At 37.9% G+C, this 27,882-nt stretch overlaps 1 protein-coding gene across 3 annotated transcripts in view; it reads right to left on the bottom strand.

Annotated features, from left to right (window-relative positions):
• Nucleotides 1–27,882, bottom strand: part of TPX2 (TPX2 microtubule nucleation factor) — a 59,558-nt gene that overhangs the window by 14,838 nt on the left and 16,838 nt on the right. For all 3 annotated transcript variants that reach the window (XM_027078636.1, XM_027078634.1, XM_027078635.1), the window contains exons 4-12: nt 27,393–27,512; nt 20,141–20,267; nt 13,376–13,504; nt 12,355–12,483; nt 10,470–10,591; nt 9,354–9,505; nt 7,749–7,920; nt 5,610–5,748; nt 4,587–4,803 (exon numbers count right to left, since the gene is read on the bottom strand). In XM_027078636.1, coding sequence (XP_026934437.1) covers nt 4,587–4,803; nt 5,610–5,748; nt 7,749–7,920; nt 9,354–9,505; nt 10,470–10,591; nt 12,355–12,483; nt 13,376–13,504; nt 20,141–20,267; nt 27,393–27,512 — 1,307 coding nt within the window. The remainder of the gene's footprint in view (nt 1–4,586; nt 4,804–5,609; nt 5,749–7,748; nt 7,921–9,353; nt 9,506–10,469; nt 10,592–12,354; nt 12,484–13,375; nt 13,505–20,140; nt 20,268–27,392; nt 27,513–27,882) is intronic.

Below are 27,882 nucleotides of genomic sequence, written 5' to 3' on the forward strand. Positions count from 1 at the left end.
CTCCTTGAGGGCAGCGACATTGCCAATTGCATTCCTTTGCATTCTCCACAGCACCTACAAGAAGTAGTAATTGTTCAATGAACATATGTTGATTAGCATTACTGTCCTTATTTGTTTACATGTCAATCTGTTCTCCCAGACTGTGAAAGCTTTGAGGACAGAGGCTGTGCCTAATTCCATTCGATTTCCCAGTGTCTAACACAGGCTGGTGCACTTCAGCTTGTACTGCTGCTCATGCAGTTATCCAATATAGCAATGCCCATGCTGTGATGCTTAGGTGCTGGGGAAACAGGAGTGAACAGTACAGATATACATGGTCCCTGCTATCAGTGAGTTCACATTCTAGTGGAGGAGAGAGACAATGAAAAAGTAACAAATCAAGTATTTCCTGATTTTCACAAGTGCTCTGAAGAAACCCAACAGAATGTGGAGCTGAAGGATAATGGGGGAAACTCTGAAAGGAAGCTGAGGGAAAGTATCTCTAAAGAGGTGATACATGGTTAGAAGTGGGCATTGTGGGTGGACAGATGACACATTTTGGAAACGCAGCCCAGGATGGGGGATGGGATGTTAGGGGTGAGCACTTCTCCCTAAGGCAGGATATGCCCCCAAGTGCCCTGGGACAAGTTCTCAGGCCTGTCCCAGAGCAATTAGGAGATTACCATGAAGCAATGTTATATCTCAAGGAGTATGAAAAAAAAAAAATTTTTTTAAAGCCTGCTGGTCTCCCCAAGTCCCTAAAATGTTGCTGCTAAAATTACTCACTGGAGAGCACAAGAAACACCACAAGGACGCATGGAAAGAGAGCTTCAGCACCAGGGGACACGGATGGGGACAACAGTGTCAGACAGATAGCTGCATTCTGACTCTGGGAGGCAGGCTCTTCTGCTGCCTGAGGGTCCAACACTAGAAGTTAAGACACCTAACCTCAGTTCTGCCACCAACTTTTAAAAACGTTTCTATGGGCAAGCCACATTCTTCTTTCAAAGCCTCCCTTTCTAAAAAATGAAGAAGAGTGGAAGGGAATAAATACATCTTTGCCTCCTTTTCTGGTTTGCTTCTCTAGAATCCAAAAGTTGAAGTGATGTCACTGGAAATTTCAGTAGGGAGAGAGCTGCAAAGAGCCAGCATCAAACTCAGATACTGCCATTTGCCAAAATAAACAATGATAACAGCATTGTGGGGTAGAATAAGTGTTTAAGGAGATGACAGGTTCAAATCCTGGTTCTGCATACTAGACACCTCTCAGCATCTCTTTCCTCATCTGAAAAGTAGGGTTAAAAATAGAACATTGTATAACTGATTCACTTTGTTATAAAGCAGAAACTAACACACCATTGTAAAGCAATTATACTCCAATAAAGATGTTAAAAAAAAGAACATTATCTCTTAAGAGTTGTTATGACAAATAAATAAGATAATCTGCACAAAACACTCAGTACAACATAAGCATGCAATAGTTATTACTATTAACAACATGACTGCTTACTGTGTGTCAGACACTAAGGTCTTCATCAGGGCTCTCTCTAATCTATGCTGCACCTAACAAAGCAAAACTCCAGAGGTGGAGCCCAGGAATCTGTTTATATAATAAAATCCCAGAGGATTCTGAGAACCAGTTGGATTTGGCAATCACTTCCCTACCATTCAGTAGCATCTAACATACTTACCTAGTGTTTTGCTCATCTGTTTATCCAGAATTCTCAACAAGGCCTTACCTGGTACAATGCTACTCTAAGATCTCACTTAACTCCTAATGAACTCTAGTCACCCTTCCCCACTTACCACTTCACCCCAACATTTCCAAAGTACAACAAACTGCCAAACCAATTTCCTAAATCAGTGTTTCTAAAAATGGAGTTCAGGTAATACCGGTGGTATGGAAAAGGATGTAGACCATGTTTTTTTAAAAAATAATCACATATTTTCCTAAGAACCTTTTAGTTTAAAAGGTACCTTCTATTTTAACACAAGAGCATGGACCCTGGAACCATATTCAGATCCCAGCTCTGCCACTGGCTAGTTTGTGATCTTGGGCAAGTTATCTGACCTCTACAAAACAGACTGATAATAGTATCTACAGTGTTTACTTCATAGGGTTGTTATGAGAATTAAGTAAGTTATCATATAAAGAGCTTAGAATAAAACTTGGCACATAAGCTTTATAGAAGTATTAGCTATTATTGTTGTTATTCATGGCCAAAAGTACTGATTTTCCATTTACATAATGATTTAAATGTTCCCCTTAAAATTACTTTTAAAATGAGCTGATGATTTTAAGAATATATAAAGTCAATTAAAGTCAATATTGGTATAGGAGATACAAAGAATACAGTAAAAATCGAGAGGGTGATAGGTAAATTAAATAAAAAACAAAAAAAACTTGTAGCAGGGGGAAAAGCCAGGAGCTTGGAGAAAAAGATGTTATTAAAAGTAAGGTGCCAAATGCACGTTACAGAAGCCTCATGGAGGTCATTTCTCTTTTCTGGGGCTTGGGTTTCTGATGTGTAAAGTGAAAACTCTGAGCCCTTCTGGGTCTAGGATTCTGAGGTCTCCATACAAACTACAGTTCCCTTGTTGTATTCAGAACAATTTCCTCACCAGGTAATGACAAAGAAGGCACAACTCTTGGAGACTAATCACTTGAGTGGGCAGAGGTTTCTTAAAAGTTTGCGTAACAGGGCTTCCCTGGTGGCGCAGTGGTTGGGGGTCCGCCTGCTGATGCAGGGGACGCAGGTTCGTGCCTCGGTCTGGGAGGATCCCACATGTTGCGGAGTGGCTGGGCCCATGAGCCATGGCCTCTGAGCCTGCGCGTCCAGAGCCTGTGCTCCGCAGCGGGAGAGGCCACAGCAGTGAGAGGCCCGTGTACCGCCAAAAAAAAAAAAAAAAAAAAAGTTTCTGTAACAGAGTCTGGCCTATCATATGTATGCATCACAGAAAAAAAGAAAAAAGAAAGAAAAAGAGAAAAAGAAAAGCGTTGTGAATAGAAAAGAGGTCTCATGTGCAGAAAGCTCTCAAACTGAAAGAAGATATCGGTGAGGGAAGAGAGGAAGAATCATTTGTAAGCATCACCATGCTTTTTTTAAAGCCTGGAAAATATAACTTCGGATTGCTTCTGACTTAGTGCTAAGAAAATAAACAAAACTAAATAGCCAGTCAAAGGTAATACAGTTGTCCCTCAGTATCCTGAGGGAATTGGTTCCAGGACCCCCAAAGATACCAAAATTCGAAGATGCTCAAGTCCTTTACATTGGTGTAGTATTTACATATAACCTATGCACATCCTCCTGTATACGTTAAGTCATCTCTAGATTACTTATAACACCTAATACAATGTAAATGTTATGTAAATAGCTGCCTGAGTGCAGCAAATTCAAGTTTTGCTTTTTGGAACTTTCTAGTTTTTTTCCTGAATATTTTCAATCCATGGTTAGTTAAATCTGCAGATACATAACCTATGGATAAGGAGGGCCAACTGTATATTGGTGCACACTTTCACTTAAAACTGTGGGGACCCTAAAGGATAAGCAAGAAGAAAGAGGACGGGAAAACAGTTCTTAGTACCTGGACATAAGGTGATTCAAACTGGAAGGAGGATGATTCCCCATCTGCCTGGAAATATACCTGAAAACCATCTTTGCACTTATGCAGGTGCTGAACTCCATTACTTCTCTGACTGTGGCATCTCTTCTTGATTGTATATTTTCTCTCAAATCATGACTGTGAGCCCATCATCAAACTACAACCCACTTCTCTAATCTAGGTTCCAGGTGCTCCTCTGGATATACTTCTTTTCTCCAGCTTAAATGACCCATTTACAGTTCCCAGTAGCCACCCCATGCTTTCCACCTTTGGACTTTTTTTATGTTACTCCCACTGCCTGGAATGCTTGGCCGGTCCATTTCATTTGCATTTCTACAAGTCCAAATTCCACCATAGAGTGGAGAGGCAATATAATGAAGTGTAAGGTCACAAACTCTGGACCCAGAGTGCCTGAATTCTTATACTTGTTCCACTACTTACCAGCTGAGTACCCTAGGAATGCTACTTAAACTCTCTGTCACTCAAGTGCCTCATCTGAAACTGGTGAGAATTAGAGTACACAACCTGAAGGGGTTCTGATCAAAATGAATGGGTTAATATACAAAAAGGGCTTGGAGCACATAGTGCCTGGCACATAGTGAAAGTGTCAGCTATTATGACAGTAACGACAGGAAGATGACGATGATGAGGACGACTACTATACATTGCCAAGGCTCAGATCAAATGCTTCCTCCTCCACAAAGCATTCCCTGAACCTTCTATCTGGAAGAAATCATTAACTCCTTTGAATACTTATAGCACTTTTAACTGTCACCTCTCTTAGAGCACTTCTGTCACTCTTTATATTATTTATACCTATACTGTATCCCTTACTGGACTTTAAGTTTCCTGAGAGCAAAATCCACCTCTGACATGTCTCTTTATCACCCACAGCTCCTATTATGATGCCCTGATCATGTATCTACTCAAACATTTGTGAATGGGTGGATCTGTGGTCATGAGCAGGGCACTTCTGCCAGCTCGCCGAGCCTCCCCACTCTTACCACAACATCTTCCAAGATCTTAGTAGGGCAGGGCCTAGAATGAAATTCAAAGTGTTCATCCTCCAATTTCTTCTTTGACTCTCGCTCCTGGATCCTCTTCTCAGTTTCCAAATCAAAGCCAATAGGCTGAGTGGATGGCTTCACAGGCGGTTTCTTAGGCAAGATGGGTCCACCTTCAAGAATTCTGTGATCAAGTTCCTGTGCTTTGAATTTGTATCTGTAAGGTGAGAGTTTAAGTGACAACCACAAAAAATATTTTAATAAAATGAAAACTACATAAACAACAAAGTAAGCCAAAACCAGAAAAATAATACTCATTAAGATTACCCATCATGCACAACAAAATTTCAACTCTCTTCATAGCCACTGTCTCTACCTCTAGAGCAAAGAATAAAAGAGACAGTCTAATATTCCCACCACTTTAAAGATTGTGGTTTCTCTGCAAGAGGAAACTCCCCCTTCTAAAAAGAAGTAAAAGAAGAGGACTTCCCTGGTGGTCCAGTGGTTAATGCAGGGGGTCCCAATGCAGGGGGTCCAGGTTCGATCCCTGATCAGGGAACTAGATCCCACATGCCACAACTAAAAGAGCCCTCATGCTGCAACTAAGACGTGGCGCAGCCAAATAAATAAATAAATAATTTTTTTAGAAAAAGAAAGTACAAGAAGGAAGAAAGAAGAATACAGGAGACAAACTCTAGCACTAATCACATTAAGTTCCAGTTCCCTTGGGTAGCCATAAAAAGGTGAGATCTACCTAAATTAACCTCAGAGGACACTCCTTATTGGAATCATAAGTAAGTTCTCCCACTGCAACCTCCACAATAGTGTTTTACCAGTTTACACTTCAGGACAGCTCCATATTCCCACTTTCAATCCTTTCATCACAGTGGCAAGGCAGAGCCTGTAGCTCAAATGCCATAATTCCCAAGGCAAGAAAAATAGTTAACTGTCCCTCTTACAGAACTGAAAAGAAAGTAGGCACGTTCTTGGAACTCCTCCTCAAACACTGGCAGTGAAACTTACTGCTGCAGTTTCTCGAGCTCCTCAGCCTCCTGTTCTGCTGCACTTTTGTAGGTCACAGGTCTTGCACGCTGTTTGGTTTGCAGCACAGGAGTCTGTGGGTCTCTGCATATCTTGGCCACAGATTTGGAGGGTAACAGAGCTGTAAACCAAGATCACAGACATTCACTTAGCTCTCCAAGACCCCGTATACCTGTAGGTGCTGACTCAGCTAGGCAGCCCAGAGATGCCAAACCAGAGTGGCTGGCCCTCTACACTCAGCTCAGCTCATGTCAGTCAATCTGATAAACATTCAGTCCTTTCTCCCCTGTCACTCTTTACTGAAGGGTATGATGAAGGCAGCCCTTGGGTAAACTCTGCTATCGTCTTCTGAATCTGAAATCCATTTATGTCTGATGGATTCCTTTTCACTACACAGGCCTGTACTGACTTTCTATTGACAGTGCTAACTATTTTGCTTGTTATTGACAAATAAGATTTTCACTTATTCCAGCTTTAAAATAAGGCCTTTCTAAAGACCAAGTAATAACTCCCAATATTATGTATTCCCTAAAAGTGTCTACATCAAAACATCAAGACCACCTCTCACAGAAAGTCAAATGGAAAAAGTAAGAAAAAACTATGTCAAAGCATCAATATTAAGATCATCATCACCACTCATAGAAAATAATGATTTATCTGGCCAGGAGCAACCTTGTCAATTTTCATAATTACACAGAATGAATCCTCTAATTTAGACCTTATTACCTAACAGTGGGAGATGGAAACCAAATCTACTTATTTTAGAAATAAGCCAGCCTTCAAGTATACATATAACTATTTTTGAGCTATAACGGTACAAAGTTTTAAATAAAAATTGCAGAAAATAATTTTTCTATTTGCCAGGACCAAGATTCTAAGAGCAATGTATATAAGACTCTAACAGTCATGTATTATTTGGAAAGTCATGGTTAATATTTACATTTCCATTAGAATAAAGAAAGACATTTCATTATTTTCATAATATAAAATCTGACAAATGGTTACTAGAACATAATAACAATATTAGGAAATGCTGTCCTTAAAGGAATTCATCTGGCTACCTAACATAGCACTAAACAGTGCCTATGCAAAGGCAGAAAAAATTTAGAAACCTTCAAAGTCAAAACAAACGGATTCTGCTTTATCCAGAATACTACCCTACACTCTTGACAACTATTGTATACCACACCTCCACTCCTGAAACTTCTTTAGCTTCTTTTCGTAGGAATTATTTTCATAAAGATAGATGCTATTAGATTAGATTACTCTTATCTGTTCACCACCAAATCTACAAACTCAACAGCACAAAAATATACAATGGAGAAAAGACAGCCTCTTCATGGTACTGGCACAAAAACAGAAATATAGATCAAACTCAGCAGCACCTGCACCCACTGCTCTCTTCCACCCTCCTTTCAAAGAACAATCACTCCACTTGTGTTAAGTATCCCTCTCCTACCTGCCTGCACAGGGACTTAATCATCAGTTATCTCTTTTCTCTCCTCTATCTTCATCTTCTTTCCCTGCTAAGGACTTCTCAGCATACAGACCTGCTCTCCCTATCTCGCACCTCCCTTGATTCTTACATCTCCCTCCACATGCACAGCACTTACCATAATTTGTAATGACCTATTTGTTTATCTGTCTCACTGAATTAGAAACTTGATATTGAGTAGCACCAAGTCCGTTTTGCTCACTTCTATACTCCCTACACCACACAGAGTGTCTGCTTTGTAGTGGTAAAACATTTATTGAATTGCTGAACAAAAAGCACACAACCTTAAGTGAATGGAATGCTTTCATTTTCTGTAGGTGAGTAAATGCACACTGACACATGGTAAAGATAGCCTTGATGTGTAATGACATCTCAGGTTAACTTAATTCCCCTTGGCCAATTATTGATCAGGAGGATCGAGGTGGTTGATGGGTATAAGTGGACAGATAGCTGGGTGGTTTGAGAAATGCTCAACTATGTATACATTTGTTGTCTGCATACAGGCACATGCCATGCTTTAGTTCAAAAGTGAGGATTTCAACTAAAGGCAAATTTGCACCTAAGATGTAAGGAAAGGGAATTCTAGGGGAGGCTCCAGCCAGGTATGATACTGGAAAGAAACTTACTAATATCATCCTTCTTGCTCCTCAAGTGATATCTGTTAGGGGTTCGTTTATGGAAGGCTTCGACCTGCTGTGCAAGGGGCACATACGTAGAAGCCGTCTCACCAAATGTTCTTTTCTTTCCCTGGGACAGGTTGAAAGGCATAACAATGGTGCATCCCTTAGTCACTCGGGCCTGAAAAGAAAGAAGTTGTTCCCCAAATGAAGTGTTATGGAAGAGCTCAGATCTACCACAAGCCACAGACTCAGTACAGAGGATCAAAAGAAAAAGGGTCGGGGCTTCCCCTGGTGGCGCAGTCGTTGAGAGTCCGCCTGCCGATGCAGGGGACACGGGTTCATGCCCCGGTCTGAGAAGATCCCACATGCCGCGGAGCGGCTAGGTCCGTGAGCCATGGCCGCTGAGCCTGCACGTCCAGGGCCTGTGCTCCACAACGGGAGAGGCCACAACAGTGAGAGGCCCGTGTACCGCAAAAAAAACAAAAAAACAAAGAAAGAAAAAGGGCCTGTGTAAAGCCAAGATTATTCTTCTTCTTAAGTTGTCAGTCCTTGAGCAAGGGTTATAAACAGTCTATTCCCATCTTTTAAAAAGGGGAAGAGGGGAATTCCCTGACGGCCCAGTGGTTAGGACTCTGTGCTTCCACTGCAGGAGGCGCAGGTTCAATACCTGGTTGGGGAACTAAGATCCCACAAGCCACACAGCGTGGCCAAAAAAATTAAAAAATAACAATAAAATGAAAAGGGGGAGAAAGCATCTAGAACTTAACAAATTATCTGTTCTGTAAGAGTACATAAGGTGATTTTTCCCAAGCATGTTAATGTTTTGAAGCAATCAAGAGCAAGTTTTCTTAGAAGTGAAAAAAGCTGCAAAGGTATCCCATCCCCAGTCCCATTTAAAAATTTTTAATTGGGCTTCTGGACCTGAATCAGGTCAGGCAGCTGCCTGAATCAAATTCTGTCCACACATCCTACCAAAAACTGACTGATGAAGAAGCCTACTCTTTGGGTCATTAATTTTGATAAAATTGGTCTCTGATTGGAAACAAAACTCTTCAAGGACTTACGTCCCAAAGGAAGAAGCACAACCCCAGGATTTAAGATTGCAAAGGACTGACTTCAGCAAGTCATGATGGTGACTGCAAATGCAAGGAGAAATTCTTAGTGCTAGGATTTTTATTTAGGATTGTTACTGTTTTTGTTAGTGCTCTGGTAACAAAACTGGATTTGAGTGGTCTGCCCCAATCCCGTTTTCCCCATAAACCCTGTTATATTTTGCACACAATTTTGCAGACACAAGATTTTTTCAAAAATTTTGTTATAGCACAAGCTGTAACAAGCCTGTACCTACAATTTGCCACACATAATTCTATGTGTTTTGTGTACATTCTCAATTCAGTTTTCACAGCAACTTGATAAGATGCTTCCCAGAGACATAGAGTGATTTGTCCAAGATTACACAGCTAACAGGGGCAAAGTGAGGATTCAGACCTATCTTAACTCAAAAACATATGCTCCTCTCAATTATATTATTGTAACTAAGTGACCACAAATATTACACCAGAATCCTCACTGAATTATTAACAAGAATATTAATTCAGTCTATCAACTTACAGGAGACGGAGGATGCTTTCGCAGTTCAGATGTAAAGTTCACTTCCTTATACTCCTCCTGGTTCTTAGGATGTTGTTTGATTCGCTCATCTGTGAGGAAGTGGAAGTCAACTGATTTGGTTACCTGGCTCACTGATTTCTTCACAGGGAGCCCTGAGTGAGAAGCAGAGTAAAACACACAGATAACACTAAGAATAGAGAACATAAAGTAAGTCCCCTTTTATCCAGTCCTTTTGGTATTTCTATTACCATGGATCTAACTTTGTTTACTCTCTACATATAAGCCAACACTTGAAACAGTCCTCAGGGACACCAATATATGTGCCTTATTCATTTAGTACTATTGGGTTTGAGGCCTTTCGGTCAGAGGCAAACTGTTATAAGGTAGCACAGGGGAGAAGAATCCCACCTCCCAGTTGTGGTCATAGCTCTGGAGACAGAGAAACGGGAATACTTTTGATAGGAAAAGCTATGAATTGACTTTAAAAGCACTTAACTAAGCATCTCTAAGAGGGATACCCTATAAACTCCAGAGATGCTTTTCAACCCAGTAAGCAGAGCTTCACAGCTTTGACTCCACCAATGATAATTATGCTAAAGCAAAGCAGAACTCTGATCCCTTCAGCTCTCTCAGGTATACTTTCCTCCATAACTACAACTGGATTCACTCAGCTGTCTTTTCCTCTGACTAGGATAAAATGGGAAGACAACAAAAAGCTGGTCTGCCCAATTGCTCTATCTTCTGTCTCAATCCTAGTTCCTTCTTATTCTAATACAAAGAAAAAGAATTAGGAGAAAAAAGGAGGGAGGAATTAACTCCACTTAGAGAAATGAGGTAAGGACTCATGGAAAAAGGCCTCAAAAGATGGGTGTGACTTCTTCAGTTAGAGATGGAGAGGAACAGCATGCTCTAAGAAAGGACCAACATATGTAAAATGTTCTAGGGAATGATCACTGGGATATGAATGGTACCCATGTCCAGGTTTCTAAATAAACACATCTTTTAATGCTGACTACTGACCAAGAAAGACTTTTGTGCTTTAGAGACTTCAAAAACCCTACCAAGATTATGAGAAGCACCCCCTCATAAATCAGACTCAATCAGAACCAAGCTGACCTGCTCCTGCAAGAGCAAATTTTTTGAATTCTTCATTCTTCTTCCGCATCTCTACCACCTCTTGCTGCATTTTCATTCTCTTCTCCAACTCTTGCTCCTCAGTACTTTTTAGAATCTTCTGCCTAAAAGGCAAATCAGTAAAGGAGATGAGAGAGGAGAGGAGAGGAGAAAGTGACTCAGTGGTTAAAAAAATCTAAAGGCATTATATAGATTAGATTTTTAACCTGTGATAAAATAACCATCAAAACCAAAAAGTATTACCTAATAAATTGATATTAACTTAGATAACACTATGAAAAAAAGATACAAAATTTATTCCAAAATATTGAAAAAGTTTCTGAAAAAACAGCTAAAATAGACTATAGAAGATATTATAAAATATCCACAAATTTGACTATATAATGATTAACTTTTATGCCACAAGAAAAACTAAAATACCAGTAGTAATATTTTCAACAAACATGGCAAGAGGTTAATATACATAAAATATATACTGTGATAGAGAGAACAGACTTAGGAGTAAAGCCATCCAGAATGCAAATCCCAACCCTGTTGTTTCATTTTCTGCCTATGTGATCTTGAGAAAACTATTTAACCTCTGTGAGCCTCAGTTTTCTCCAATGTAAAATGGGTAATATGAATACTTGTTCTCACAGGATACTTGTGACTATTAAATCAGATAATGTTTCTGAAATACTGGACACATAGCAAAAGTTCAATTTAAAGTAGCCATTCTTAAAAAAACAATAACAATAAAATAAAGTAGCCATTCTTAGTAATGAGAACATCACTAAGACCACTTATAGATAAACAGAAAAGGAAAACAGATGATTCACCCAAGAGGAACTTTGGAAAAGATGCTTACAATAATAGTTATACAATCTTGTCAGCAAACACATAAAAATTAAAATAATCTGATGCCATCAACATATCAGTTAAATTTGAAACAATTTTTAAAGTAAAAAAAATTCAATGCAGATGAGACTACAAGGAAATAAAAATATTCATTCAAAGTTGATGGCACTGTAAATTCACACATTCATTTTGGAAATAAAATTAGCAATAAATATCAATAGCCAGAAAACTGACCATAATCTTAGATCAAGGAATTTCTCTTTCCTTATCCTGAGGAGACTAGTCAAAGAAAAGGATCTGCCTGTAAAGATGTTCATTGATTCCTTATAATAGTGAAAAATCGGAAACAGCATTTTCAACAGGAAATAGTTAAATATAATCTGATAGAATGCTAACAATCTATCAAAAAAAGGGTAAATGTGAAGATTTTGTAGCAGTACAGAAAATAAAATAGTCTCATAGCAAGTGAATAAAGCAGAGCCCAAAGATTGCTTATACACTGATTGTAAAAATATGTATTTTACTTGAGTAAAGTCCAGAAGGGAGCTTGGCAAAATAAAAACTGTTCAATTTAGGTAGTAAGAACCTTCACTAACTTTTTCCTTCTATATTTCTTTTACGTTTGTTTTAATAGTTAATTTTTTTCAATCTGTAACACTCAAGCACCCACAAGGACATAAAACAATTTACCTTACCATGGTTACGGCTTTCAGAGTTTCCCAAGCTCCACGTGCATCAAACAGACTGTAGATGTACCCATTTGTAATTTTTTTTTTTTTTGTGGTACGCAGGCCTCTCACTGTTGTGGCCCGTCCCGTTGCAGAGCACAGGCTCTGGACGCGCAGGCTCAGCAGCCACGGCTCATGGGCCCAGCCGCTCCGCGGTATGTGGGATCTTCCCGGACCGGGGCACGAACCTGTGTCCCCTGCATTGGCAGGCAGACTCTCAACCACTGCGCCACCAGGGAAGCCCCCCCATTTGTAATTTTACTCTACTGACTCTAAAGCTGAAATTCAGGATAGAATCATACCTTACAGGTGGGATACAAGGCACAGTATGTCTGCCCTTGGCTTTCTCTGGGGAAGACTCATTCTTTTCAGAAGTATCTTGATGAGCACTGCCTTCTTCCTCTTCCTCTGGCTTCTTTTTATTGTGAGAACTTGAGTTGAAAAGAACAAAAAATATCCTCTCAATTCCCTACAGCATATCCTGCTCTACCCTCCTCCCGAGATCTACCACACATGACTTAAATTTCCTCATTCTTTAGGACAAAAACCATGTTTCAACAGCAAGATTCTTCCAATAGTATCATCAGATCATATATTCCAATGGCTACAATGGGTAAACTTTGAGAATGCCAATAGAAGTCAGGGTAAGAGCTGTCTGGTGATGGTTCAGGAGGGTAGGAAGAGATTCCAACTGCTCATCATCAAATGAACAAATGCCAGACAGCTAGTTGTCTCCTCAATATTTATTCTACTTTCTTTCTTATTAACAGAACCCCAATTTTGCTTGGGGCAGCAATGTATGAAGGCAAAAGTATTGTACTTGCTTCAACGGTCTCTACTGCAACTAGAGGGGATCTAATTTACAGTTCAGTCAACTGAGGCATAACATAAGCGTTTCTGGAAAATACTTCACTTTCCTGATATGGGTGCTGCCCCTCTTTCTTTGCCAGACCCTTCTTCTTCTCTCAAACATGGATATGATACCTAGAGATATAGTAGCTATCTTCAGATAATGAGGCAACAAGCACTAAGAAGAAGCTAAGAAACACAGAGCAGCCATCTTGAGCAACAAGTATGAAAAAAACCCCTAAGACTCAAAGAGATGTCATTGAACCAAAGCAAACTACTTTCAGACTTCTGTGAAGCAAATAAATCACTATTCTTTAAACCTCTCTAGTTAAATAGAGAGGTCTTATTACCTTCAGCAAAATACATTCCTAACTGATAAAAATAAGAACAAGCACCACGTATTCTGCTTGCCATTACCATAGGAGCAAACGGAGTAAAAATCTATGTCAGCAGACAGAAGCTGTGGCTACTTACACTCTCATTTTTTTGGAGGGTGGAATTTCATTGACGATTACAGGAGTAGCACATCTCTTGGCTTTCATTTGTACATGGTGTTTTTCTTTCTGTTCCAAATTCTTCTGAGCAGAGAGTCTAAGAGATCTTCTATGGTAGAAGAATTGACAAAACTTATTTGTAATGAATACATCTACTATATGTGCAAATACTCCTCAGAAATGTGAAAATATGTCAAACTACAAAGGGCTATAAAAAGTGGTATTATTTCTGCTCTAAAAAAAAAAGTGGCATTATTTCTGCTCTAAAAATCTAATACCTTCTCATCTTACTGATCGTTTTTGAAAATTCACCATAAAATGTTGGTACTAAAGTGCATTGGTGTTTGTAAATTAGACCTCAATAGAGCTGATTTAATTTTGTAAAAGAGCACTGGCAATCACCTAGTACAACTCCCTCCTTTTGGAAGTATGAGTAAAAGTAAAAGAAGATGAGGTGACTTGACCCTGTTACACAGCTAATTGCTGTCAGACTTAAAATTAGAAATCAGATCTCCTGGAAATTTACTACCAAGTGTTTATTTTCTCCACTTTCTTTTAGCCATGGCCTCCTATTTTTGTTAAAATATATAACACATAACAAAAAGTACACAAAACAAAAATTAAGTGATTACAAAGTGAAGACTCATGAAATCACCACATAGACTAAGAAACAAAACACTGGCAGCAGATGCTATCTTGACTTTTACAGTAATGATTACTTTTTCTTTGTCATTTTACCATACAAACATGCATTCCATAAACATGGTCTGTTAGTTTGGAAAGGAAACAAAAAACGTTATGTAATAATCAGACTACTGCAAGCATTTTTTCTGTCTTGGTTTATTTTACTCAACATTATGTTTGTGAGGTTCAACCACACTGACTCACGTAGTTCGAATTCACTGACTTTCAGTGCTGTGTAACATTCATTGTAGGAACATACCATTATTTACCCAGCTTACTGTTGATTCTCACATAATGTCTCTTGATGTACACATTGCTGTTGGGTATGTTAAGTTGTAAGATTGCTAGGTCACCGATAGACATTGGTTTATCAACTAAAGTTATTTTCCAAGGTGCTTGTACCAATTTATGCTTACACTGACTAATTTACAAAGTCTACACTGCTCTACATTCTCCAAAACAGTTAGTATTGTCGGATGACTTAATTTTAATCATATAAATTGGTACAGAGTAGAAACTCATTGTGGTTTTAATTTGCTTTTCCCAGTGAGACTGAGCACCTTTTCACATGTTAACTGGCCATTTGGCCATCCTCTTTCATAAAGTGCTAGTTAAGTCTCCTGGTTGTTTTCTACTGCATTGTCAATCCTTTTCTAATTGATTAGTAGGAATTCTTTATATTCTGTGAATATGAGGTCCTTTGTAGGTTTTTAGTGTTACAAATATCTCCTCCCAATCTGAGGCTTGGCTTTTCACTCTCCTTATGGTATCATCTGATTAGACAAATATGCTCAAATACAACAACCTCCTTCCCTAAAAGCATGTCAGTGTTTTTCTGTGTGGATTCTATTTAAGAAATCTTTCCCTATTCCAAGGTCATGAAGATATTCTCCTATATTTCCTTACATGAGCTTCAGCTTTCACATTTAGATCTACAAGCCACCTTGTACTTTCTGTTTTCTATGGAGTGAAGTAGGGGCTAATTCCCATTTTGTTTTATGTGGCTATCCATTGTCCAATCATTGTTTATTGAAGGGGGAAAAATAAAAACACCCTCTCCCCAAAGGTCTGCAGTACAACATTTGTCATATATTGTGTCCATATATGAGAGAGTAAGCTTTTATTTGATTCCATTGGTCTCATTTATCCTTGGGTAATACCACAAAGTCTTTATAATATTGCTATCTACTAGACACTTCAAAAGTATTTTGACTATTCTTGGACCTTTGCATTTCTGTATAAATTTTAGCATCAATTTATCAATGTCCAAACTGAAAACCTTTGGGATTTTTGTAGAGATTGCGTTGAATCTATACATCAGATAAGGAGATTTGACATATTTACATTACTGAGTCTCTCAAACCATGAACATGGTTATGTCCTGCCATTTATTTAGATCTTGTTTAATTTCTCTCAAGTCTTAAGATGTATTAGTATATATTCAAATTGTTATTAGATTGCGTAGAGTAACTAATTTTTAAATCTTTATCATAAAGAATTTAAAACTTAGTAAAAAGTGAAGAGAATAATATAATGAACCACCAGGTACTACTCATCATTCAGCTTTAAAAATTTCAACTTATAGCCAATCACACTGTCAATTTTCCTCCATCCACGCCTGCCTAGCTTTTGAAGCAAATCCCAAATTTCAGATCTTTCACCTGCAAATATTTTCATATCAATCTCTAAAAGTACTCATAAAAACAATTACATGGAGTAATACAGAGTGCATTTATCATGCAAATCTTCTTGCATATTATTACAAAATGTACACAATATATAAAAATATGACTACTTGAAGGCACTGAAAAGTGACCAAAAGCAGGCAGAAAAAAGAGAAACATTTATCCATGAAAAGCAACTACAAAGGTTAAGAGTTATGAGTTAGTAGCTTTTTTGCCTGAGGGCACACCCCAAATGCGGCAGCTCCAGCAGCAGAAAACTCTAATCTCATTGGCCGTAGATAACGGAAGATAGAATTCAGGCCAGTACAGCAGCTGGAAATAGGAGAAAAGTCTCGGTAGTGAAAGAGCTACAGAAAAGGTATCACCCAAAGTCTGAGCCAAAACTCTGCACAAATTCCTATGTATTACTATATATGCTAACTATGCATGTTTAGAGGAGACTGGGGGGCCCAGTGAAAAAGCAGAAACTGGTGAGGTGTCCATCCTTAAAAGACATAAATGCACTAGGTAAGACACTGGTGAGTTCACTGGTTTTTATTTGATTCAGTGCATTCCCCAATGTGTATATAGTAGAATGGCACACAGCTAAAGTCTTACTAGCTTTAGGTATCAGAAGACAAACATTAGGGCTGGCAAAACAACTGGAAATTTAGAGGCAAAATGAGAAGCAAGAGAACCAGAGAGGATGAACACTTAAGCCTCAGTATAAACTCTACTCGGTCTTGGCTGACCACTAACATTTTCAGGCACAGGGGAGACTCCAGGGAGCCAGACTAAAAAAACAACTGTATATGCAGATATATGAATGGCCAGTAATCAAATGAAAATGTGATCAACATCATCAGTCATCAGAAAAATACAAATTAAAAACACAATGAGGGACTTCCCTGGTGGTTCAGTGGTTACGAATCTGCCTGCCAATGCAGGGGACACGGGTTCCAGCCTTGGTCCAGGAAGATCCCACATGCCGCGGAGCAACTAAGCCCATGTGCCACAACTACTGAGCCTGTGCTCTAGAGCCTACGAGCCACAACTACTGAGCCTGCATTCCACAACTACTGAGCCCACGCGCCTAGAGCCCATGCTCCACAACAAGAGAAGCCACCACAATGAGAAGCCCGCACACCACAACGGAGAGTAGCCCCTGCTCACTGCAACTACAGAAAGCCTGAGCACAGCAACAAAGACCCAAAAAATAAATAAATTTATTTTTAAAAAAATACAATGAAATATCATTAAAGAGACTGACAATACCAAGTGTTGGCCAGGATATGGAGCAACTGATACTCTCATATACTGCTAATGGGAATGTAAAATGGTACAGTCACTTTGGAAAAATTCTGTTTCTTATAAACATACACTTAGCAGTACGGTCCAGCAATTTCACTCCTAGGTATTCACCCAAGAGAAACACGTCCTCACAAAAATCTATAGGCAAACTACTCATAGCACCTTTATTTATAATAACCCCAAACTGGAAACAATTCATATGTCCTCAACTGGTTAATGGATAAACTGTGGTATATCCATCCAACAGAATTTATTATCAGCAATAAAAAGGAACAAAATATTAATATATGCAATGACATGAATGAATCTCAAAAGCACATGCTAAGTGAAAGAACTCAGATATAAAAGAGTACATACTATACAATTCCATTTATAAAAATATCTAGAACAGGCAAAGTTAATCTATGGTGACAGAAATCAGAACAGTGGCTGCCTCTGGGTGGGAGGTGGGAAAGTGAGAAGGCAGAAAGAACAGTAAAAGTTGAATTTAAAGGGAGAGGAATAAGGGAATGTTCTGAGGTGATGGAATTTGTTCTATATTGGTATCGTGGTTGCATTATAGACTTGTCAAAACTAATCAGACTGTGCCCTCAAGAGCTGTACATTTTACTATATGTAAATTATACCCCAATAAAATTAGTTAATTTTTTTAAAATGGACAGAGTTTCATTAAAAATTAGAAGGAAAGAAGGCAATGTACATGAAGACATGGCCATTTTGGACCACTACTTAAATTCAATATACAATGATATTATAAAGTCAAGAGAAGAACTGCCGAATGTCTTTAGGGAGAAGTTGCTAAGGGATGAGACTATAAAAATTAAAACATATATGTGGGGCTTCCCTGGTGGCGCAGTGGTTAAGAATCTGCCTGCCAATGCAGGAGACACGGGTTCAAGCCCTGGTCCGGGAAGATCCCACATGCTGCGGAGCAACTAAGCCCGTGCACCACAACTACTAAGCCTGCACTCTAGAGCCTTCGAGCCACAGCTACTGAAGCCCACATGCCTAGAGCCCGTGCTCCGCAACAAGAGAAGCCACCGCAATGAGAAGCCCATGCACTGCAAAAAAGAGTAGCCCCGCTCGCCACAACTAGAGAAAGCCCATGCACAGCAACAAAGACCCAACACAGCCAAAAATAAATAAATAAATAAATTTATTTTTAAAATATATGTGGTAAAGCAACACCTGCATGGAAAAATTATTATTATAGACTAAGGCCTTATTGACTTTTAACTATTCTGAGTCAAAGGAGTTTTAGCCATCTTTTAGCTTATCCATCAAAATCATGTGTGAAGAAAATAGTAGGAAATTTGCATGATTACCTATACCTTCCTATTCTATCTGCTCTTCTTTTCTAGATTAGGCATCCCTAGACTAAGATAAATCTGAGATCTAAGATAAATGGCACTAATGTTTTACCTCTTTATGCATTTTCATAATGCAGTCTCATTTACAAACTACTACCACATGTTATCCTATTTGGCCATTTCTTGCAATAAGCCTGAGAGAGACGGTTATTCTCAGTAAACTAAGGTTTTGAGTAGTAGAGATACCTGCCTTTAAAACAAATGAAACAAAAACAATTCAGATCTTCTGATTCTGTGAACAGCTGGCTTTCTGTCATACCATCATTTCCCAAAAGCATTCAAAAATTCATTCAGAATGTGGGGCAATTTTAGTAATATACATATTCAAAATGCAGAAGCCAAGACACTAGCACTATCTTGGACTCTGAAGGAATCTATAGGATACTGGGTCCCTTTTCCATAGGGACTTAACAATCTAAACATGGAACAGAAACCACAGAATCAACCTGTAGCAATCTCTTAAATTTCCTGTGATAGCTGGTTGAATCTCACAGAATTTTTCAATTAAAAGGGGCTTCTTCACCAGAAAAGATTAAAATAAGCATGTATGATACCATCTTCAAAAGGTGATCCCCTTACACCAGCATGAGGGTTTGTAAAGGGTAATTTCATTACTTCTGAGCAATTGTATTATAAATACTCTGCCATTCCTCAATATTGTTGACATCAAAGTATAAAGCATTAAATAGTTCTGGAATTTATTTATTTATTTTTAAATATTTATTTGTTTATTTGGCTGCACCGGGTCTTGGTTGTGGCACTTGGGATCTTCATTGCAGCATACGGTTCTTTTAGTTGTGGTATATGGAATCTTTAGTTGTGGCATACGAACTCTTAGTTGCAGCATGTGGGATCTAGTGCCCTGGCCAGGAAACCAACCCGGGACCCCTGCATAGAGAGGTGGAATCTTAGCCACTGGACAACCAAGGAAGTCCCAGTCCTCGAATTTAAACTCTGTGGGTGAGTGGTAATTATTAGATGGTGAAAGTTTTTTTGGCCATGTTGTGCGGCTTGTGGAATCTAAGTTCCCCGACCAGGGATTGAACCCAGGCCATAGCAGTGAAAGTGCTGAGTCCTAACCACTGGACCACCAGGAACTCCCAAGTGAAAGTTTTTAAAAATCTAATTCAAATAATCTTTTGATTAGTGCCATCTGAAGGCAACTAATATTAAAACTAACGCTTTGTTTTGGTTAAAAAGAGGATACTGATACAACATTCAAAGACATTGGATTTTCAGAGGTTCCTAGTGCCAAGAGTACAGCTTACCCCACCCATCCATCCACCCCTTCACTCAAGACTTTATTCAGCTTTGCTCCTGCAAGACACTGTTAAGTACTAGGGATACATGACACTTGCCCTTATGAAGTTTATTTACAACCTATACACAGGAAAAAAAAAAAAACCTGCCACATATCCATACAAATAAATGTAAATGGCAACCCATGTTGACAGCGCAAATAGCAAGGACTTTGGAACCAAAGTGATCAGTCTGAATCCTGTCTCTGAAATAAATCTGCCTTGGGCAAGCAACTTAGTACATCTGAGCCCTTATCTATAAATTAAGCATGTTAACTACAACTCATAAATGTTATGAAGATTAAATAAGGTAACATGAAGAGTCTAATGTAGTATGGAACACATAGTAGGTGCTCCAGTAATTCTTCGTTGAACGTTATTAATATAACCACCACTTCGAACACCAAAACAGTCTTACCTCTGAGGCTGAGCTAGAATATTTCTTGATGTGGTTCCTTTGACTTTCAGAGAAGAACAAGCATTTGTTGGAATGGACTCTTCCACCAGGTTTTCTTTTTCTGCCTCTTTGTTATAAGTGTTGTCAACTGCAAGAGAGCAAAAACTAGTCAGTACTCAAATCCCAAGGAAATGAGTTGGAGATGAGAGATACATGTGTATATACATGACTTAATACAGAATTCTAGATTGCAAATTGTGTGTGTATGTGTGTGTGTATCCCTCCTAAGCAGTGAAATCTTATGCAGAAGAGCAATTTATAAAAGCTACTTTGGTTGAAGCAGAAATGAAGTATCCAGGGCCCTGCCTATTTGCCAGCCTAAGGCATCACCTCAGAAAAAAGTATCCCAAACACATTCTTATGACATTTTTTTTAACATCTTCTCATGACATTTTAAAAAGATAAAATTCTGAAAGCTTCCACAGAGAAAAAGAAATCACCTAAGGAAGGAAAATAGGATAAGCTGAATTCCTCATCAGTAACACAGGACGATAAAAGATAACAGAATAATGCCTTCAGAAAAGTCAAGAAAAAATCTTTTAATCTGCAATTCTATATTAAAAGTAGCAAGGAAAAAGCAACAAGTTACATACAAGGAAATTCCCATAAGGCTATCAGCTGACTTTTCAGCAGAAACTGCAGGCCAGAAGGAAGTGGCACGATATATTTAAAGTGATGAAAGGGAAAAACCTACAACCAAGAATACTTTACCCAGCAAGGCTCTCATTCAGATTTGATGGACACATCAAAAGTTTTACAGACAAGCAAAAGCTAAAAGAATTCAGCACTGCCAAAAGCAGCTTTATAAGAAATGTTAAAGGGACTTCACTAAGTGAAAAAGAAAAGACCACAACTAGAAACATGAACATTACAAAAGGAAATATCTCATTGGTAAAGGCAAATATACAGTAAAAGTAGTAAATCAACCACATACAAAGCTAATAGGAAGGTTAAAAGACAAAAGTAGTAAAATCATCTGTATCTACAATAAGCAGTTAAGGGATACACAAAACAATTAGATGTAAAATATGATGTCAAAACAGTAATCATACAGGGAGGAGAGTACAAATGCAGGGTTGTTAAAATGCATTTGAAATTATGAGATCAGCAACTTAAAATAGAGACATACAGATTGATAAATATAAACCTCACAGTAATCACAAACCAAAAATCTATAATAGATACACACACACACAAAAAGAGAAGGAATCCAAATATAACACTAAAGACAGTCATCAAACCACAAGGGAAGAGAACAAAAAAAGAACAAAGGAACAAAACCTGACATACAAAAACAACCCCAAAACAATTAACAAAATGGCGATAAGTAGATACATATCAATAATTACTTTACATGCAGATGGACTAAATGTTCCAATCAAAAGACACAAAGTGGCTGAATGGATACAAAAACAAGACCCATATATATGCTGCCTACAAGAGACTCACTTCAGATCTAAAGACACACTCAGACTGAAGGTGAGGGGATGGAAAAGAGTATTCCATGCAAATAGAAATCAAAAGAAAACGGGGTGTCAATAATGATATCAGACAAAATAGACTTTAAAACAAAGAATGTTACAAGAGACAAAGAAGTACACTACATAATGATCAAGGAATCAATCCAAGAAGAAGATATAGCAATTATAAATATATATGCACCCAACAGAGAACCACCTAGATACAGAAAGCAAATATTTACAGACAGAAAGGGAGAAATTGACAGTAACACAATAACAGTAGGGGACTTTTAACACCCCACTTATATCAATGAACAGATCATCCAGACAGAAAACCAGTAAGGAAACACTGGCCTTAAATGACATATTAGACCATATATAGAGAGAGAAAACATTCTATCCAAAAGCAGCAAAATACATATTCTTTCCAAGTGCACATGGAACATTCTCCAGGATAGATTACACGCTAGGCCACAAAACAAGCCTCGGTAACTTTAAGAAAACTGAAATCATATTAAGCATCTTTTCTGACCATAACACTATGAGACTAGAAGTCAACTATAAGAAAAAAACTGCAAGAAACAAAAACACATGGAGTCTAAACAATATGCTACTAAACAACCAATGGATCACTGAGGAAATCAAAGAAGAAATCAAAATATACCTGGAAACAAATGAAAACAAAAACACAATAATCCAAAAATCTATGGGATGCAGGAAAAGCGTTCTAAGAGGGAAGTTTATTGCAATAGAAGCTTACCTCAGGAAACAAGAAAAATCTCAAACAACCTAAGCTTACACCTAAAGAAACTAGAAAAAGAAGAACAAACAAAACACAAAGTTAGTAGAAGGAAAGAAATCATAAAGATCAGAGCAGAAAGAAATGAATAAGCGGAAATAAGTGAAATAGAGACTAAAAAAATAGAAAAGATCAATGAAACTAAGTGTTGGTTCTTTGAGAAGATAAATAAAAGTGATAAACCTTTAGCCAGACTCTTCAAGAAAAAAGAGAGAGGGCCAAAATCAATAAAATCAGAAATGAAAAAGGAGAAGTTACAACTCACACCACAGAAATACAAAGGATCATAGGAGATTACTACAACCATCTATATGCCAATAAAATGGACAACCTAGAAGAAATGGACAAATTCCTAGAAATGTAAAATCTCCTAAGACTGAACAAGGAAGAAATAGAAAATACGAAGAAACCAATTACTAGCAATGAAATTGAATCCATAATTTTAAAAAAACTCCCAACCAACAAAAGTCCAGAACCAGATGGCTTCACAGGTGAATTCTGCCAAACATTTAGAAGAGGTAACACCTATCCTTCTCAAGCTAGTCCAAAAAACTGCAGAGGAAGGAATGCTTCCAAACTCATTCTATGAGGCCAGCATCACCCTGGTACCAAAACCAGACAAAGGTATCATAAAAAAGGCCAATATCACTGATGAACATAGATGCAAAAATCCTCAACAAAATGTTAGCAAACCAAATCCAACAATATATTAAAAGGATCATACACCATGATCAAGTGGGATACCATATCTTCTTTATCCATACCACATACCACTATAAGGAGAAATAAACAAATCCACAATTATAGTCTAAAATTTCAATACCTCTCTCTCTAATTGATAGAACAAGTTGACAGAAAAATCAGTAAGATTATAACAGCCACAAATAATATATAAGCAAATGAGCATGGCTGTATTCCAATAAGACTTCATTTACAAAAATACGTTGTGGTCAAATTATCATGAAGATGTAACAATTACAAACATATACATACCTAACAACAGAGACCCAGATACCCGAAGCAAAAACTGACGAAACTCAAGGGAGAAATAGCCAGTTCGGCAATAATAGTTGAAGACTTCAATATCCCTACTTTCAATAATGGACAGAGCCATCAGATAGATGATCAATAAGGAAACAGAAGACTTGAGCAACACTATCAACTAACTTGACCCAACTGACATTTATGTAACTCTCCACCCAATGACGGCAGAATACACATTTTTTTTTTAAGTACACCCAAGTACATTTACCAAGACAGACCATATTCTGGGCCATGAAACAAGTCTCAATACATTTAAAAGAGTTCAAGTCATACAAGTATGTCCTTTCACCACAGTAGAAATCCCCCAAGAAATCATAACAGATAAGATTTTTGGACCACCCCCACCCCAAATATTTGGAAATTAAATAACACACAGGTAACTAGCAACTAGTAGATAAATTAAGTCCTGGAGATCTAAATGCATAGCATAAATGTTATAATCAACAATACTGTATTATGAACTTCAAAGTTGATGAGACTAGATCTTAATTGTTCTCATCACAAAAGAAATGATAATTATGTGATATGATAGAGGTATTAATTACATTGCACTATATAAATGCATCAAATCAACACTCTGTACATCTTAAACTTACACGATGTTATAAGTCAATTATATTGCAATTAAAAAAAACACATAGGTCGGGACTTCCCTGGTGGTCCAGTGGTTAAGAATCCGCCTTCCAATGCAGTGGACGTGGGTTTGATCCCTGGTCTGGGAACTAAGATCCCACGTGCCGCTGGGCAACTAAGCCCACACGCCGCAACTACTGAGCCCACGTGCTCTGGTGCCCATGCAGCACAACTAGAGAGCCTGTGCACCACAACTAGAGAAGCCCGTGCGGCCAAAATAAAAAAACAAACAAAAAAACCACACAGGTCAAAGATCTCAAAAGGGAAATTAAAAGTATTTTGAATGGAATGAAAATAAAAACATAGCATTTCAAATTTATGGGATGTGGCTAAAGAGGTACTTAGGGGATATTTACAGCAGTAAACACATTAACAAAGAAGAAAGATTTCAAATCAATGGCTTCAGCTGCCACCTTAAGAAACTTTATATATATATTGAACCCCAAAGTAAATAGAAGGGAAATAATAAAGAACAGAATGGAAATCAATGAAATAAAAACCAGAAAAACAATAGGAATAAACAAAAACAAAACCAATGAAGCCAAAAGCTGGTTCTTTGAGAAGATTATTAACACTGATAAATCTTTAGCCAGACTGATTAGGAAAATAGAGAGAGATGACACAAATTACCAATATCAGAAATGAAAGAGGTGATATCACTACAGAATTTATAAGTATCAAAAGGATAATAAGGAAACATTATGAACAACTTTTTGCCTATAAATTCAACAACTTGGATGACACAGACAAATTACTTGAAAAACAAACTACCAAAGCTTATTCAAGAAGAAACAGATAATCGATATCTGTTAAAGAAATTGAATTTTTAGTTAAAAACCTTCCTGCAAAGAAAACTCCAGACCCAGATGGCTTCACTGGTGAATTCTACCAAACATTTAAGAAAGATGTAATATCTATTTTACACAAATTCTTCCAGATAAATGAAGAGAAGGGAATATTTATAGAGTAAGGCCAACATTACTCTATCAAATCAAACAAAGGCATCATAAGGAAAACTACAGATCATTATTCCTCATGAACATAGATGAAAAATTTTTAACAAAAAAATGTAGCAAACTGAACCTAAAATATATATAAAAAGAAAAATACCATCCTGACTAACTGGGGGTTCATCCCAGAAATGAAAGGTTGGCTTAAAATTGGAAAAACAGCATAACTGAGCATAGTTAAAGAATAAAAGAAAAAAGAAAAAAATTCATGTAAACTTCTTAATAAATGCAGAAAAAGCATATGAGAAAATCTAGCTTCCATTACTATAAAAATTATCAGCAAAATAGGAATAGAAGGGAAATTCCTCAACCTGATAAAGGGCATCTATGAAAAAACTACAGTTAACATCATACTTAATGGTGAAAGCCTGAATGTTTTTGCCGTAAGATCAGGAATAAAACAAGCATGTCTACTTCTCTACTCCTATTCAGCATCCTACTAAAGGTGCAGTATGCAAGAAAGAAAAAAACAAAAGGCAGATAACATAATCACCTTTGTAGAAATCTGATGGAATCTACAAAAAAGATACAAACACTACTGAGTTTAGAAGATTGTAGGATATAATATCGACATAGAAAAATTGTATTTGTTTGTACTAGCAACACAATAGAAAGCTGAAATCAAAACAGAGGTCTGAAAAGTGCTTTGAGAACACAGATAAGGGGAATCAATTAGAGAAAAAAAGATATTTGAGCTGGAACTTGAATGATAAGTAAGGACTTCTCAGTTAGATTAAAGGTATTCAAGGCAGAGGGAATAGCACGGAGACAGGTAAGAATGTGTGCTAACAAAGAACAAAAAGACTGTGGGGCCCAAGGGGTATACATGCATGGAAGCAGTGTACATGGTCTTTGCCACATGATGGGTCATGCAGAGGTCTCTTGCTCTGGGGCTTACTGCTGATATAACAGTCTTAAACTGAAAGTGGTCCAGACAAACTAGGTACATCACATCCTCTTTCAATTCAAGAAGAGCACAAAGACCATCAAAGCAACAGAAAATCTGCCACACTTCTAAGCACCTCAAGTGAAACGTGCACATAGTTCTAACCTCTTATGCAAGAAAGATGGATGTAAAAGTTCAGGATCCTTGTCCAGATCCCAAATTCAATAGATATCACTTGTACTCATGAATGAACTATTTAAAAGTCGGCCTGGGGGCTTCCCTGGTGGCGCAGTGGTTGAGAATCTGCCTGCTAATGCAGGGGACACGGGTTCGAGCCCTGGTCTGGGAGGATCCCACATGCCATGGAGCAACTAGGCCCGTGAGCCACAACTACTGAGCCTGCGCGTCTGGAGCCTGTGCTCCGCAACAAGAGAGGCCGCAACGGTGAGAGGCCCGCGCACCTGCAATGAAGAGTGGTCCTTGCTTGCCACAACTAGAGAAAGCCCTCACGCAGAAACGAAGACCCAACATAGCAAAAATAAATTAATTAATTAATAAACTCCTACCCCCAACAACAACAACAACAAAAAGAGTACATGTGAATTCCAGAGTTTACTTATGAGGAGGTTCTATTAAAAATAAAAAAGTCAGCCTAGCAACTCAGACTCTGCAAACTACACAAGTTCACTGAAAACAGCTATTTCCTGATATGGCCCTCTAGTTATTGGTATGACTGAGGCTAGTTTCAGATTTACCCGTAAGATTAATTTTCAAATGTTCTAAATTGATTGTGGTGATGACTGCACAACTATGCTGTGAATATATGAAAAAACATTGAAATGTACATTTTAAGCAGGTGAATTGTACGATATGTGAATTATATCTAAATATAGCTACTATTTCAAAATAAGAATCCTTTTTGAGGATTTAAAGAATACTTTTTTGTTTTAATCAAGTAGACCGTATCTTGCAGATTTAGTAACTATTAGTTTAAGTGCCAGTCATCTTTTAAAATCAGATACATGACTCAAAGAATTCTTGTACAGTTAGCAAGCAGTACATTCTTCCCTCCTGCTGTTTTGTTTCCCAGCCAGACCGAGGTTAGGTTACATTAAATCTAGTCATAAAAACAAAATAGTTATATATCTGGCAATAAAATTCTATGTTAGCTTAATTTCCAAAAGACTGGGAAAAAAAAAAGAAGAATGCAGCACATCATTAGTTTCACGTTCACCATGAAATGAATAAATGAATTAACACATTTCACCAATTAAAATCCAAGGGATACATCATTTAGGTAATTTCCCCAGATCCCTCAGGTTCCTAATATACTGTTCGACCATTCTGCCAAGCAGCTTTTTTCTAAGATGTTCTTTCTTACCTGGTCTCAAAGGTGTGACATCTTGCTGAAGATTAGCTGTTCTCAGAGGAGTTTTGCTCTGAAAAAGCCCTCCTGTACCATTCTTCCCAGGAAACTTATTCTCCAAATTGGCCTTCTCTTCTGTGAAAAGGTAAAATCACCATCGTGTAAACAATCAGCAAAGAATGCAAAATAAATTAGTGCCATACACCTAATATGGGGCCTAAATAAAGCCTCCTACCAGTATACTTCTAACTCATTTGCAAGTACCAGCAAAGTCCTAGTGATCAAAAAGGAATAAGTACATATTATATGTCAGAGATAGCGACTGCAAAAACTATCACTAAAACACTGGCAACACTGAACAATGTATTATAGAAAAGAAATGCAGACTCTGCATTGTGAATAGCTCCTTATCTTTGCTTGATACACATTCAGGACCACACAAGCATAAACTGGTCTTATCTACCACCTAAATACAGCATGTTCCTCTTAAAGAAAACTGTATCCA

This window comes from Aethalodelphis obliquidens, unplaced genomic scaffold (assembly GCF_003676395.1).
Source record: "Aethalodelphis obliquidens isolate GAN/ISIS:26980383/991018 unplaced genomic scaffold, ASM367639v1 scaffold42, whole genome shotgun sequence".
NCBI lineage: Eukaryota > Metazoa > Chordata > Mammalia > Artiodactyla > Delphinidae > Aethalodelphis > Aethalodelphis obliquidens.